At 50.0% G+C, this 16547-nt stretch overlaps 1 protein-coding gene across 1 annotated transcript; it reads right to left on the minus strand.

Annotated features, from left to right (window-relative positions):
• Window positions 1-7473: 7473 nt before the first annotated feature.
• LOC118731634 (alpha hemoglobin stabilizing protein) lies at window positions 7474-8354 on the minus strand. The gene is made up of 3 exons (XM_036460339.2): window positions 8231-8354; window positions 8045-8123; window positions 7474-7823 (listed from the first exon to the last, which is right to left on the minus strand). Exons 2-3 carry the CDS (start codon window positions 8117-8119, stop codon window positions 7620-7622), a joined length of 279 nt encoding a protein of 92 aa, XP_036316232.1. The 5' UTR covers window positions 8120-8123; window positions 8231-8354; the 3' UTR covers window positions 7474-7619.
• Between the last annotated feature and the right edge of the window lie 8193 nt (window positions 8355-16547).

A 16547-nucleotide genomic window follows, 5' to 3' on the forward strand; every position in this document is an offset into this window, starting at 1 on the left:
TTAAAAACTAACAGAACCTAGCAGCGGTTTCTACACAGGGATCTCTCCTGTAACCTTCAAGGAGAGCCTGCAGGGGACTGCCTGCCTGCACTGGGCTGCTGCCATCTGAGCCCTGGAATCCCATTTCAACCAATAGGACTGAGGATTTCCCCACCCAGTTGGAGCTGGGCAGCTCCACACAGCTCTATCCTGACCAATCAGGACAGTGCCTTTTTGGGCCAGACTTTGAGTTCTATTTTGCATGAGGACAGAACAATCAGGCACTAGGGGCAGGGACTTCTGTCCAGACAAGCCAGCTCTGAGAAGGCTCTCTCCCTTCCCACTGAGGACTGAGTCTCCCTGGCTGAGCTGAGACACGGAAGATACCTCAGTGGAGTGGAGAGGAGCAGACCAGTACAGGCCAGAGCAGGCTGGATCAAAGGGGAGCCAACCAGGGCAGCAGGGAGCAGAGCACAGCTGTCCAGGCAGACAGGGGCCTGGCTCCAGGGCACCATGTTTGCACAGCCAAGCTGTATAGTAAAGGAGCTGTTTGCACTGAATAATGTCTCCTTCACCACACCCCACACCGGGGGTTCCTGTTGCTGTTAAATTGGTGCCAACAACCGTCAGTTGGCAGTGCTCTGCAGAAAACGGCCTGGGACATGGGGAGCTACAGGGAGGCCTAAGGAGGTGTGTTCACAGAAAGACCAGCCATGGCAGTGAGCCAGGGACATGGGGGAGGAAGGTGGGCACAGTGGGGGATGGAGTGAGGAATTTATATTTGGCCTAAATGAACATTACCCCACCCCCTGAGAAACATGGCCCAATAGACACCCATCTCTCTTTCATCTCCCCAATCCCCGAATGTAACTTGCCCACAAGCAGGAGCCAATGACACGGAGCCCCTGGACGTCCTCCAATCGGGCTCCCCCTCACCTTGCAGAGGACTGAGACTCCCCCCCACAGCAGCGCTGGCTAAGATCCTCGATGCTGGTGTTCTCACGCACTCCCACCAGCAATGAGTGGGTGTGCACAGAGGAGTGGCTGCTGCCAGGGCCTGCCTTCGAATTTTCTTTGACAACAGACTTTTTAAAATCCCCTTAAAATCTGGTCCTTGCCCATCAGCAAATGAGTGGATTAGAAAACTATGATACATCTACACTAGGGGTGTCGAACTCAATCAGAGAAGGGGCCAAAATCTAAAATCCAGCCTAAATCGCGGGCCGAATGGTTTACTGAACAGTCATAAACTGTCATTGTGATGGAAACGCAGCGGAGTGCAGTGATGACAGTGCGGTGCGGGCCACATTGCAAGGCCTGGCGGGACGGATTTGGCCCGCGGGCCTTGTGTTTGACACATGTGATCTACACAATGGAATACTACGCTGCTATAAAAAAAAGAAGGAATTCCTACCATTTGCAGCAGCATGAATGGACCTGGAGAGCATTATGCTAAGTGAAATAAGTCAGACAATGAAAAAAATACCACATGATCTTACTCATTTATGGAAAATAAAGAACATTATAACCTGGTGAACAAAAAGATAGATACAGAGGCAGTAAAGCACAAACAGACTCAAATTACAGTGGAATGCTGGGGAGTGTTGGGGAGGGGGGAAAGAGATCAACCAAAGGACTTATATGCATGCAAATAAGCACAACCAATGGACACAAGACACGGGGTGGGGGGGGGGTGTGCATGAGACAGAGGGTGGGGGAGGCTGGGGGGGAAAAAGGAGATATATGCACTATTATGTGTAATACTTTAAACAACAAAATAAACTTTAAAAAAATAAAATCTTTGGTCTTTGGCCTCCCAATCAGGCAGGACACCCCAAGGCTCGTTGGGGCATAAAGCCCTACCAGGCGTCTTCAAACTACGGCCCGCGGGCCACATGCGGCCCGCAGAGGAGTCTGATCCGGCCCGCCAGGTTTTTTGGGCAGTGAGCGCAGCCGAGGTGTTACAGTAGGAATTAGTAGTTCATATAGTCCGGCCCTCCAGCTCTCTGAGGGACCGTGATCTGGCCCCCACTTTAAAAAGTTTGAGGACACCTGTGCCTAGACCCTTCGCTGCTTTCTGTGTCCCCTTTATCCAGCCTGAGCCTTCGTTTTCTCCTTTGTAAACAGAAAGGATAAAAAAAAACCCGTGTCAGGAGTTTTCCTGAGGACAGTCTCCACACAATCGTCTTCGCCATGTTTTGGATTTCCTCCAGCCTAGACGGGGCACAGGTCACAAGAATTAAAGATAAAAACAGCGTAGAAATCCAGATTTCTCGACCCTGCCCACTGCTCCAGGCTCCTCTGAACTTCCCCGTGAGGCTCTGCGGGCTCCCACTTCCGCTGCCACTGTTGTTGGTTAAGCCTGACAGGGGAGTCCTAGCTTCTGCCCCCCTCCGGGCCCCCACGCTCTCTGGCTTATGCCTACCCTCCTGGGTCGGACTGCCCACACCAGGCCTGGGATCCACTCCTTCATTCGAATAGCACTCCCTGATAGGCAATGGTTAAACCAAAAATACATTTCTCAAGTGATGAGCATGGATCACAGTTTTATTTTAAATTTACAGGAAGGAAATCAGAAGAGAGGACTCAGGTTCCATGCACGACCTTAGGCAGCGTCTTACAGCCAGACAGCGGAGAGTGGGGCAGGGCTGCCCCCAGAACTCCTTACGGGGGACGCTCACGGCCCATCCGGAGGCCGCTCCACGCCGGGCTGGTGGCACTGGATGAGGCTGTGAGGCTGAGGACGTGGGTTGAGATGTTACAGACCAGCCGGTACGTTAAACAGCCCCCTGTGGCGCTGAGTCCGTGTGGGACAGAGCAGGGCTAGCAGGTCATGTTAGTCCACGTACAACTCAGTTTTCTCCGCCTGGAGGGGGTGCAGACCCGGAGAGACGAAGGGGGAGGAAGGGGCGGGGTCAGAGGGGCAGGTGTGCCCAGCTCTGGCCCCCCCCTGCCCTCCCCCCCTCCAGTGGAGCTGGAAGCAGGCGGCGGGGTGGGCAGAGGGTGCTGCTGCGGAGTTCCCAGCGCCCCCCGGAGGCTGGGCCGGAGGTGGGGCGGCCCCGGGGTGGGGGAGCCCCAGAGGCTTAAGCTGCCCTCCGGAGGCCTCCACAGCCCTTGATTTCGGGGTCCCCATGGCCCGACTCTGCACACCCTCAGCCTCGATCTTACAAAGATTTTTCCTGGGAGGTGGCATACTTTGGTTCTGTTTCTTTTTTAAAATATAAAACCTACTTATTGCTTTTTTCTAATTCTAAATTAGCAAGTGCCACCTTCTCCCATTCAGAGAAAACCTGAAGGTATAAATAGGAAAGAAAAACCACCGGAAACCCCATCCCCCGCCCCAGCACCGGCACTGTGTGGGCGTCACAAAGGACTGTTTTTAAAGACCTATCTGTGTGCATCCTGTAGAATGGCCTCCACACATGATCTTCTTGTAAAAGCTATTAATTAACCAAAAAACAAACAAAACAGCCCTAACCGGTTTGGCTCAGTGGATAGAGCGTCAGCCTGTGGACTCAAGGGTCCCAGGTTCGATTCCGATCAAGGGCATGTCCCTTGGTTGAGGGCACATCCCCAGTGGGGAGCATGCAGGAGGCAGCTGATTGATGTTTCTTTCTCATCGATGCTTCCAGCTCTCTATCCCTCTCCCTTCCTCTCTGTAAAAAGTCAATAAAAATAAAAAATAAAAAACACAGCAACTCCTTCACTGGCTCCTCACAGCAGCGGAAACCCGGAAACCGCGGGTGGGACTTGCCCATGCACCCTGACTCCTGACCACCCTCCCCCATAGTCTTACACCCCTTTTTCGGGCGAGAACAAACACAGAGACTCAGAGAAGCGAGGCTCCCCCTCATCCTGTCTCTGCTTGACCCTGTCTTTGCCAGAGGAGCTGTGTGACCACGGGCCAGGTGCTTGGCCTCTCTGGGCCTCCGTTTGGTCCCCATCAAGCACAGATAAGAGAGGCACCTGCAGCCACCGCGGTGGGTGAGGACAGATGTCACGATGGGCGAAGGCCAGAAGGTGCCGGTGCTCTTGTGATGAACCTGCCTGAGGCCCCTGGCAGCAGCAGGAGGGGGCCAGGCTTCCCCAAAACCCCACCTTTCCCACCACATCACAGGCAACTGGCCAGCAGAGAAGCCACGTGACAGGAGGCCGGCTCCTCGGTCCCTGCTGCCCCCTGGTGGCCCACTCTGGCCCCAGCGCCTGCCTCTGTTCCAGTAGGTCCTGTCCCAAGGCGTGCCAAGCTCAGAAAACTGGACCTGGAATCCCACCCATGCGGCCCACCCTCTCTTCGGTGTCTGCGTTTCCCCACCCTCTCCAGCACCGGCTGAAGGCTCGGCTGACAGGCATCAGGAGCTCTCGCTGCTCTGAGGACAGCTGTGTGACCAAGGCCCAGCCATGCAGCCTCTCTCAGCTTGCTTCCTCGTGGCGGTAGGTTAACAAAGCAGGAGAAAGCAAAGCAGGGAGATCTCAGGGACTGGATTAAAAGCAAAATTAAGAGACATGCTTATTTGCATTGGTAGGTGCAGGATGGCTACATTTGATATTTACAGTAAACAGAGCTGGTGTATGCACAGAAAGATAAAATGAATTTTGGCTCATGAGGGTGGTTTCGTCTCTGAGACAGAGTTTACTGCTCTGCTATGTCCCAGATGTGTTAATAAGAACAATGGGCAGGGCTTATTTACGGCAAAGATTAACTTTTTACGAAGGATGCCATAGGCTTGGGTGTTACTACCCACCAGGACCTTCCCAGCTACACATTCATAATCAGAGCATCCTGTGTGTTTCATGTCAGGCCTGCCACGGAGCCCCCTAATTGCCGGGCTTGCTCCATTGCCCCCTTCTCACTCCCGGCAGAGACCCAGGAGGTGGCCAATGCCCGATGAAAAGCTAACCCCAAGAAGGTAATTGCTTGCGTGTCTATACAGTGAACACAGAAGCCACAGCGGTGTGGAAGGGCGGAACGCAGGGACTACCTCGCCATGTCCCTGAGGGGCCCACCACCTCCCCGTCTCCCAGAGAAAACAAGCTTCTCAACTTCATCAGATTCAAACACTCCACACCTGGCTGCCTGCACATACCCTGTATTACTCTCACTGTACGCATCACCGTGAGTTACCATCTTCATATAACCCTGGAAGTTTTCTTTAAAATGCATGGAATGTGGTCACAAGCACTGCTGGTACCGTTAGCGCTGCGTGGCAGGCAGGGGTGCAGCTTCCCATTGGCTGAACTCCTGCCCCTGAACAGAGAGCACAGAGCAGAGCAGGCTCCGTCTTGCCGATTGTGGACGTGTGTGTGTGTGTGTGTGTGTGTGTGTGTTATAGTCTCTAACTATAATTGCCCCTCAGCGTGGACGGCAGACTGCACTTGCCGCCTGATTGTAGAGTTTGAATCTGCAGGTGGCAGACAGGCTCTGTGCTGCTTTCAGAGGCACCTGGCCCTCCCCATTGAAGAACGTGCTGGACCAGCCTCTGTAACAAGCTGTGTCTTGATTAAGTGGTGGCTTGAGGTAGAGGAAAAAAGGGCAGAGAGATGGAGATAGAGGTGGAGGTGGAGGTGGAGGTGGAGAGAAAGAGATGTGAGCAGCATCGATCCACTGCCTCCTGCACTCCCTCTACCGGGGATGGAACCTGCAACCTGGGCATGTGCCCTGACTGGGAACCCAACAGGTAATCTTTTGATGCAGGAGTTGGCACTTCAATCTACTGAGCCACCACAATCTAGTGCTTTTTACATAGACACTGAGTGGCCAGATTATGAAGATCTCTGAACACATAATAATCTGACCACTCAGTGCTAGTGGAGTGTGTGTGTGTGTGTGTGTGTGTGTGTGTGTTAGAGGCCCAGTGCATGAATTCATGCATGGGTGGAGTCCGGCCAGCCTGGCCAGGGGGAGGGGACATGGGAGGTTGGTGGCTGGCCTGCCTGCTGGTTGAACTCCTGGTCGAGGGGGAAATTTGCATATTACCCTTTTATTATATAGAATATACACTGAGCGGCCAGATTGTTATGAGTTCAGAGATCATAATAATCTGGCCACTCAGTGTAGTTCCTTGGTCTCTCTGCTCCACCCATGCACAGTAGTCCAGGCCTTTTTGTAAAGATGTTATTGACTACTGACCCACCGAAACAGGCCCGGGATCACCAATAGTGGGCGAGGTTGGGGGGGCGGGTATGGGGAGGGGGCACCTGGCCTCCTCCCAAGCCACCCACCAGACCACGCTTCGTAGGAGCTCGCTTCCTGCTTCCCTGGAAGGCAGCTGTTCTCTCCGCACACCCCAAGACTGAAAGGATGGTTGGGGGACTAGCGCTGAGCTAGTTCCCTTTGCACCCTGAACCAGGCTACAGAGACCCAAAAGCCAAGAGTCAGAGGTGGGAGGGCACAGAGCCGAAAGGAAGGCTTGCAGTTAGTGGGAATGAGAACAGACCCGTCTTGGCGCCAGACCTCTCCCGCTCCGGAGACAACACGCCCTGCATCTGATTGGTGCGTCCCGCCGTCTGGGCCCGCCCCTCCCGCCAGCCTGGCTCCACCCCCACCCCATTCCCACCCGGTCGCCATCCTCATCCCCATCCCCACCCCTATCCCCATCCCATCCCCCCCCACCTCACCCCCATCCCCGTCCCCATCCCCGTCCCCATCCCATCCCCATCCCATCCCCCCCATCCCCATCTCATCCCCGTCCCCGTCCCCATCCCCGTCCCCATCCCCGTCCCCGTCCCCGTCCCTGTCCCCGTCCCCATCCCCGACCCCGTCCCCGTCCCGCCGGCGCCTCCCCCGCGCCGCGTGGCTTTCCTAAGACCTCGCATAGCCAACCGTCCCTCCTCGCTCTAGCAGCTTTGTTACGTTTTTTAAACCCGGGAGCCTGGGCTGGCCCGGGCTCCACCCCAGAGCCCTAAATAAGGAAGTTGAGGGCCTGGGGTCAAAGAGAAAGGGTGACTGGACCGGGGAATGACCGGGACGGTTGGGCTGCAGGGAAGGGGGCGGGAATATCTGCTCCAATCCCGGGCTCCGGGCCGAGGAAGGATGGAGCCAAAGGTTTTCCCTCTGAAAAGCAAGGGGCGTATCAAACACTCCCCAAGACCCCTTCCAACTCTGAGTGACAGCAGGGCTCCAGGGCGGGGCTGTGTGGTCCTTCGGGGCCCGCGATCCTAGAACTTGGCTGGAGCTGGGATGAAGGGCAGGAGGATGGACTCCGGCTTGGTTCCACCCAGCACCGGATGAACAAGACGGGGAGGCCTCCAGCGGCTGTCTTCCAGGCTAGCACGTCTCAGGGCCCCCATTTCCCGAAATTTCTGTCTCCCTCTTTTTTCAACCACCCCTCCCCCAGCACTTCTCCCTGGCCCCTTCTCTAGGCCATTTTAGTACTTGCCAGCGGGGACTTTGTTAAATCTCCAAGATCCCATCTAGGAAGCAGGACTGAAGGAAAAGAGACCAGCTGTTTGCACAAGGCAAGGACAGAGCACAGGAGAGCCGGGGAGGCCAGCAAAGCCAGTGTCGTCTTTATTGGGGCGTCCGGGTAGAGGGACAGCCAGAAGGAGCAGGCCTGAGGACCGCGGAGCAGGCAGGAACAGGGTTTCCTGGCGCCGCAGGCTGGCCTCTGGGCGAGGACAGAGGCGGTGGGTGGCGCGGGTGCTCACAAGGACTTCAGGAAGTCCCTGTATTTGGCCAGGAAAGGGGCGGACAGAGTGTTCAGCTCCTTCCGGAGCTCCTCCAGGGCCTGGTCCTGCTCGTGCTGCTCTCCGGTCATCTGCTGCCGGTAGTAGTTGACGTAGAAGTTCACCCAGTCGTTCACGATGGTCACCATGGCTTCCTCTGAGACCGGAGGGTCAGTGAAGACCTGGGGGTGGGGTGGGGTGGGGAGAGGGGTCAGCAATGTGAGTCAGAAACAACCCACAAACTCTGACATCCTCTCTTCTCGGATTTGCGTGCCCTGTCTCTGGTGGTTTCCATCAACTCCGCCTCGACCCTCCCAGCTCCAAATCATTCTCCCTTTCCTGCCCTCCCCAACTCCTCGACACACCAGACCTGTCCTTTGAGACAACACTTGGGCTCACTTACCTGCTGATTCAGCAGAGCATTGAATTCCTTCATTCCTGTGGAAATGATATCTTTGTTGGCCGGAAGAAGCGCCATCTGCCTGTTGAGGGAAGGAAATTGTAAGCATGCTTTTCCCTCCTCCCTGGGCATTGCCCCCAAGTCCCTCACTTCTCTTAGAGATCCCCCAAGGTGCCTCCCCTCCGGAACCTTGCAAATCCTGCCCTGCTCTGAAGCCACGTTCTCCCAGGCTGGCTCCCGTGAGGCCCAGGCGTGCTGGTGTGTGCCACCCACACGTTCAGGCTACGTGTGTCCCTCTGCGCCACGCCAGGTGCGGGCCAGCAGCCCGGTGCCCGCCTAAACCGGGAACGCCCTGCATCCAGACCCTGAGGGAGGGTGATAGGTTGGCCGGGAGGGGAAGGAGGGCGAGGCTCCCCTGAGGTTGAGAAGATAGCAAGGCCTCAGACACAGATAAGGGGGACCCAGGGCGCCCAGCCGGGCCTGGGCCTTGCCCTCCGCCCAATCCCAGTGTCCAGGCTCCCGATGCTAACAACATCACATCATTGGCCTGCACCCTGGGTCAGGGTGGGCCTTTCCAGTCATCGCAGCAACGTGATGGCGTTTACTCCTGATGACACGTGAGCAGCAGCTTCCGTTGTATTTCTCCCTGATGCCAGGCACTGTTCCAAGCACGTGTTAAAGGTCTGTCCTCAGGTAGGCAGGTGCCAGTAAGGTCACAATCGGCAGGGGAGCCCCAGGTAAGAGGGGACTGACTCCACCCGGCTGTGCTCTGTAAGAGGGAGACACAGCCGTCCTGTTCTCTGACATGTCACTCAGTACTCAAAGTAGAAATACTCTTTTCGTCTTTTTTAATGTTTTCCATGTTTACTAGCCGTCTTCAAACTTCAAACCACCACCTTCTACTTGTGATTAAGTAGAATGTACCAGAATGTACCAGAATGTACCCTGAAAAGGGGGATTATTTTTGCTCCCTCCCTCTACGCAGTGGCCAGTATTAAAGATGCGGTGTTTCCCGTGACATCTTTCTGCATTCCAACCCGGCATGCATACTTCCTAGGTACCTATTCTCTCATGGACATTTGTCCATTTTCTTTTTTGTTTATAGCATTTTTTTTAAATATTTTTTTTATTGATTTCAGAGAGGAAGGGAGAAGGAGAGAGAGAAATAGAAACATCAATGATGAGAGGAAATCATTGATCGCCTGCCTCCTGCATAACCCCCAGTGGGGATTGAGCCCGAAACCCAGGCATGTGTCCTTGGCCGGAATCAAACCTGGGACCCTTGAGTCGGCAGGCTGACGCTCTACCCACTGAGCCAAGCCAGCTAGGATTAACATTCAGCAAAATTGACCTCTTTTTGGTGTGCAATTTATGAATTTGAATACATAGATTTATGTGACTCCTGCCACAATCAGTACACAGAACATTTCCCTCACCCCCAAACACTCCTTCATGCTGCCTGCCCCTCTGTCGCCACCTCCAGTCCCACCACTACAGCCTGCCAAGCATGGATCTGTTCCCCACCGGGCAGCTAGCTCTGTGTTTTTGAGGATACCGTATAACAGAATTGCGTAGTCTGTAATTTTTAAGACTGGCTTCCTTCTCTCAGAATAATGCCTTTAAGTTGTTGTAAGTAGCAGAGAGTTGTTCCTTTCCACTGCGGAGTGTGTGTCGCCTGGACACACGCAGTTCCTGTCCGCCCACTGACAGCTAGACAGTGTGCAGCTTGGGGCAAGCATGAGTGCCGCTGTGGCTGTGCACCGGTGTTTTTTTTGTTTGTTTGTTTTCTTTTTGTTGTTGTTGTTGTTTTTAAATATATCATTTTTTAAATATATTTTATTGATTTTTCAGAGAGAAAGGGAGAGGGATAGAAAGCTAGAAACATCGATGAGAGAGATACATCGACCAGCTGCCTCCTGCACAGCTCCAACAGGGGATGTGCCCGCAACTAATGTACATGCCCTTGACCGAAATCAAACCTGGGACCTTTCAGTCCACAGACAGTTGCTCTATCCACTGAGCCAAACCGGTTTTGGCTGCACACTGGTTTTTGTGCCAATATGTTTTCATTTATCTAGGGTACAAACCATTGTTTCCACTAGGAGAAACAGCTGCAATACAATCTGACCAAGCTTTTTAGAGGAATAATTTGACAACGCTTGTTCAAATTAAAATATGCATACCTTTCAACTCCATGATTCTGCTTTGGCCTCTATTTTAAAGAAATGTTCATATTCAATTTACAAAAAAGGCCTGTACGAGGAATTTACCAGTAAAGGAATTTGCCATTTGTGATCATCAAGAGACAGATTCAAACTGAAGGTCCTTAACTATGAGGAATCTAAAGAAATTATGGCACATTCATACTAAGGCACGACATACAGCTATTACATGAGGTAGATAAGCATGTACTGATATGAAAAGCTCTCTAAGGCAATGTTAACTGAGCTATAAATAGAGCAGGCTGTCCCAGGCTGAAAGTATGGGAGTGGGAGTGGGATTAAATGTAAATCTCTTTCTCTTTTCCTCCTTCCCTTCCTCTCTCCCCTTCTCTCTCATTCTCTCTCTGCCCCTCCCCCAACCCGCGTGTGTGTGTGTGTGTGTGTGTGTGTGTGTGTGTGTGTGTGTGTAGAATGGTAAACAATATTTACTTCTGGGGAATGATGGGTATTTGTTGGGAAATGTGAAGAGGGATAAATGTCAGGGTGAACTTGACCTTAACCCTTTATATTGTTGTTTGAATTATTTTACAGCATGAATGTATCCTATAATTATTTGTAATTTTTAAGAAGAAAAAAAAATAGTGTGGTTCTAAAATCATTAGCCTCAGATTTAAATCATGCCTCAGTGCCTAAAAGAGTAGCAGCTGCTCATGAAATCTTGGTTCAATGAATAAATGAATGAATGCTTTGCCATTTTCAGTTCTGTAACTTTGAAGTCACTTCATATATGTAAGCCTCAGTTTTGTCTGTAAAGGAGGAATAAAATAAATTACAAAGGCTATTGGGAAAATAAATGTATTCATTCCACAAATAGTATTGGGCACCTGCCTTTGTGCAGGGCACTGGGACAAGGCACTGGGACTATACCACTGCCCAAGACAGTGCCCTTCCCCCTATCAACACACGCCTGCCCCCTGGAGCTTACGTCCTAGTGGGGGAGGGAGGGGATGAGAGGCAAAGTCTGAGAGGAGGGCAGGGCCCATCCACAGAGCTTCATGGGCCACAACAAAAAGTTTGTTTTATTTCCAAGTATGAAGAAAAGCCACTGAAAATAGTGGCTCTGACGGGAAGGGGAAGCAGTTATGGGGAAAATTCCTCTAAATTAATTTATCATCATCATGGCTAATGAGGGCTGTCCCAAGTCTGGGGAGAGTCTTTTTTCATTAGCTAGACATGCCCAAGTCATCTTGGCCCCGATCAATAACATGAGGAACGGAGAGCATTTCTGTGATGCGCAGCTACAAGCTGAGAAGGAAACTTTTCAAGTTCATCAGCTGGTTCTGGCTGACAGATGTCCTTTCCTGCAGCTTTGTTCACGGGAGGAATGAAAGAGTCCTCAAAACATGATGTACATGCTGAAACCGGTTTGGTTCAGTGGTAGAGCGTCGGTCTGCGGACTGAAAGGTCCCGGGTTCAATTCCGGTCAAGAGCATGTACCTTGGTTGCGGGCACATCCCCGGTGTGCAAGAGGCAGCTGGTCGATGTTTCTCTCTCATCGATGTTTCTAGCTCTCTCTCTCCCTTCCTCTCTGTAAAAAAATCAATAAAATATATATTTTTTAAAAATTGCACTTAAAAAAAAGATGATGTACAGATTCTAGGACTTGAAGCTGGAATAGTTTGAATTCTTCTAGATTTCATTTATAGGACCACAGCGTTGGCGTTTACCTCTGATCAGTGGTTCTCACCTTCCTAATGCCACAACCCTTTAGCGCAGCTCCTCATGTTGTGGTGCCTCCAACCATAAAATTATTTCCGTTGCTACTTCATAACTGTAATTTTGCTACTATTAATGAATCATAATGTAAATATCTGTTTTCCGATGGTCTTAGGCGACCCACAGGTTGAGAACCGCTGCTAGAGACTGAGATCATTGGAAAACACAGATATTTACATTATGATTCATAACAGTAGCAACATTACAGTTATGAAGTAGCAAGGAAAATAATTGTATGGTTGGGGGTCACCACAACATGAGGAACTGCATTAAAGGGTCGCGGCATTAGAAAGGTTGAGAACCACTCACTGCTCTAGATGATGGCAAATGGAAGATTCTTATTTTTCCCTTTTTTACTTTTTTTTTTCCCCTTCTCAAAATGTCATACTCAACATGTATCGTTTTAACCAAAACTTCTACGTCTAAAATTTTTTGAAGAGTTTTAATGATATTAGAAAATCCACATAAAAACTATATATAAGATTTTAATCTTACGTTATATAACAAGTATATCTGGGAAATTTTTGAAAGAACTATAATAAAGTGCTAATAGTGTATGTGTATGGAAAATGGGTGATTTTCATGTTCATTTTTATCCTTTTCTACCTAAAGTTTTTTCTGTAGTGAATACCTATTACTCTTATAATCAGGAGAAAAAAAAAAGTTTGAAAACAGTGACTGTTTAGTCTCATGCTGAGAATACAAACACCATGCTCTCTTTAAAGAAGATAACTCTGTGGCCTGATAAAGTGTTGCTTATTTAATGTCTAATATTTACAACTTCAAAATAACAAAGGTAATTTTTCTTTGTATAGTTTCATATTCCTTTTTGGGAAATTTCAGAAAACAACTCTTAATTGGAGGATTGTAAATGACTATTTTATCTACTGAAAATAATTCAGCTCTGCCTGTTGGCTAATAATGTGCCAGTTCACTCTGAGAGGTTCTTGGCCTCACTTTTCTAAATGACTATGTGTTGAACTGCTTCATAAATGTCCCTGCTTCTCATATTTGCAAAATAGAAATGAGCAGATTAATCCAATGGAATTAGTTGAACTACATAAAAACAGAAGAAATGGGGGGGGGGGGGAAGCTATTGAGGCTATTATCAATAAGACAAGAAATAGCAAATGTTGGAGAGGATTAGAGAAAAAGGAACCCTAATACACTGCTGGCGGGGATGTCAGCTGGCACAGCCACTGTGGAGAGCAGTGAGGAGGGTCCCCAAACATGTCATAGAACCACCTTATGACACAGCAATCCCTCTTCTGGGTGTCTACCCCAGATGTCGGAAAACACATATTTGTAAAAATACATGCACCCTGTATTCATCCCAGCCAAGACATGGAAACCACCATGGTCTGCCTTTTCGATGGGTGTCTTTTTACAGCACTGCTTTTCCTCCTGCACCTCATCCTCCCACTTCCCAGGGTCTGTAAGAAAACCTCTCACCTGCAGTGAGTAATGTGAGGAATTATTAAACGCCTGTGGCTCCATGCTTCCCACTGCCCTTCCCCCTCTCAACTCCAGGCATACAACAGGTTCGCCTTCGGCCTAACGCAAGTGCTGTCCATTCTCTCTGTGTGTCTGGCACACCTTTGGGGAAGACTCTTTCATCCCATAATACAGATCCCACCTTGCTTTCTCCCACTTGCATGTTCCTTATGTTCCCTCCTTTTTTCTTTGAGACTATGTTTACTTTTATTTTGTTTTATTTTATTTTATTATTTTATTAATCCTCACCTGAGGATATTTTTTCCATTTCTTTTCAGAGGAGAGAGAGAAAGGTTGGTGTGACACAGACACATTGACTGGTTGCCTTCCGAACACCCAAACACACCCGGAAGGGAAAGGCGGGGAAAGAAACCTAAAACCCAGACCCATGCCCTTGACCAGGAATTGAACCTGAGACCCTTTAATGCTCTAACCACTGAGAAACCTACCAGATCGAGTGTGTGCTATTAAAGGGACGTACTTAGGCCAGAAGAAGCAACAGGAAAGAGACTCGCTGGGCTGCTGTCAGCTCATTGGGGAGTCAGAGAAAAGGGGCCTTGGACACAGGTTGAGGGTTGGCCGGGGAGAAGCTGCTGCTGCCCATTGCTCCCCTAGTTGCAAGTCTTGTGGGTCCCTTCGAGTTTAGAAGAAAGAAAATTCACTTGAAAAGAGGTTCCAGAGGATGTGCTTAAGGAGGGCACTCGCCCTATGTTCACCCCTTAATTCCAAATGTATACAGGAAGCTGCAAACTGGGGAGCATTTGTCTCAGTCTGTTGAGAGCTTGCTTCTAGGAGTGTCCTCTGTTTAGCTAAAATGTTTGGGGGTTTTTTTAGGTTTTTTTTTTTTTTTAGGTTTTGTTTTGTTTTGTTTTTAGTATATGTACTGCTGAAGTGAGCACTGATATAAATTCTTATAAAAATTATGTACAGGTTTGGATGTTCCTACGTTTACACTCATTCAATGCTCATCCCAACCCTATGTGGCCTCAGAGTTCCGTACACTCATAGAAGCCAACTTTTAAAGCATTACAGTTGTGTAACCTTCAATGTTTCACTCCAAGGAGCAACTCAGATTTTTAAAAAGGAAACACGAAGTCCCTGGTCTACCTGGCCTCAGAGAAAGTCTGTTTGGTTCTGAGGTAAGATGAGGGGGTGGCAGGGCTGGCCAGGATGAGGTCCCAGGGGGAGGTGATGGTTTGGGAGAATCAGAAGTTTTAATCAGGGAGACCAACTGGGAGGGGTGGGTGTCCAAGGCCAGCGTGAGGGCGGAACAAACTCTCCTCTACCTTCGAGGTTTCCTGGCTGGTCTAATCATCAAATAGACATGAAACAGGTCAGCAAGGGGAAATGACCACATTTAACACACAGTTAGGAATGGAAACCCCGCATTCATGAGAGGTTCAGAGACGCCCCTCCCCAACATGCAGAGAGGTTCAGACATAGAAAGAGGGACCGAGGCATATAAGACATTCTGAGCTAGGGATGAGGGTAGGTTCCTTGGGGCTTCAAAGGGTCATTGCAGGAGGACAAGAAGAGCAGATGTTTACTAAGTAAAAGTTTTCCCTGCCATATAGTTAGGGCACAAAAGGTTATTGCTAATAACCTCTTATTGTGGACAAGGCCCCCAATTCAAGATCTAGGGAGTTAAGGGAGGGGCAGAAGGTTCTCTTGAGCCTGAAGCTAAAATTGCCTTTAGTTCAAAACAATCCATATCCCACAGAAGCTCATCTTTGGGTGACTCCTGTTGAACCCCCACACCAGGCTAAGGAATCAGGGTACTTTTCTGATAACAAGAGGGTGCTTTTGGCACATTTCTTTGTTGGAGTCAGTACATTGCACTGAATAGGAAGGAGAAAGAAGGGAGAAGGGGAAAAGAGGGGGAAAAAGATGAGTTGGGAGAGAAACACTGTCTTTAGACTCTCCCCCAATAAACACACAAGAATTTTTGCCTATTTCTCTTTTTTTCTGACACTATTCTGCAATCCTTTGGTTTTCTCATTTCTCAGATGTCCCTAGGGACCGCCCAGAAGCAATACTCTTCCATCCTTGGGGAAGCTGAAGGGCCGAGAACTTCTAGTGGAGTGCCAGAGCAGCCCAGAAAAAAAAACAAATAAAAGGGAAGTTTAACAGGACCTCCTCAGGGATCATCTGGTCCAGCTTCTCACCATGCACTTTCATTTATAAGTCTCTTTGAAGCACCTACTCTGTGTTAGTTACTGGGGACCCAATAGGCATAAAATGTAGCCGCCTGTCCTCACAACAAAGACGGCACCTGAGGCCTAGGCACTGAGATGCCTGAAGTGACACACACCGTGGGAAACTCTGCGGCCGCCCTGGCTGGTGCTGCTCAGTTGGTTGGGCATTGTCCCTTGCACCAAAAGGTTGAAGGTGCTATTACCAGTCAGGGCACACGCCCTGGTTGTGGTCTCGATCAGTAGGGGGCGTGCAGGAGGCATTTCCCAATCCCACAGGGATGTTGCTCTTTCTCCCTCACCCTCCTCCCTTTCAATAAAAAGATATTTTTAGCCGAAACCGGTTTGGCTCAATGGATAGAGAGTCGGTCTGCGGACTGAAAGGTCCCAGGTTCGAATCCGTCAAGGGCATGTACATTAGTTGTGAGCACATCTTGGTACGGGGTGTGCAGGAGGCAGCTGGTCGATGTTTCTAACTCTCTATCCCTCTCTCTTCCTCTCTGTGAAAAACCAATAGAATATATTTTTAAAAAATAAAAGAAACACCTTAAAAAAAAAAAAGGTATTTTTAAATAATAAAAACTAAAAATTCTGCCTGGCAGGTGTGACTCAGGTTGAGCATGGACCCATGAACCAGGAGGGCACGGGTGGTTCAAGTCGGGGTACATGCCTGGGTTGCGGGCTCGATATGTTTCTCTCTCTTTCTCCCTCTCCCTTCATCTCTCTGAAAAGCAGTAAAGACATTTTTACTTTAAAAAATATTCTGTGGCCACAGCAGGTCTGGAATGCAACGGCCCCGGGAGCTTTCTCTCCTCCTGGTGACTGAAAGTAGCGGGTCACAGGGATGCGGGTCCGCCCTTGGCTCCTCGGTCCGGTGGAAGA

Source organism: Pipistrellus kuhlii, unplaced genomic scaffold (assembly GCF_014108245.1).
Source record: "Pipistrellus kuhlii isolate mPipKuh1 unplaced genomic scaffold, mPipKuh1.p scaffold_m20_p_31, whole genome shotgun sequence".
In the NCBI taxonomy this organism is placed as follows: Eukaryota; Metazoa; Chordata; class Mammalia; order Chiroptera; family Vespertilionidae; genus Pipistrellus; species Pipistrellus kuhlii.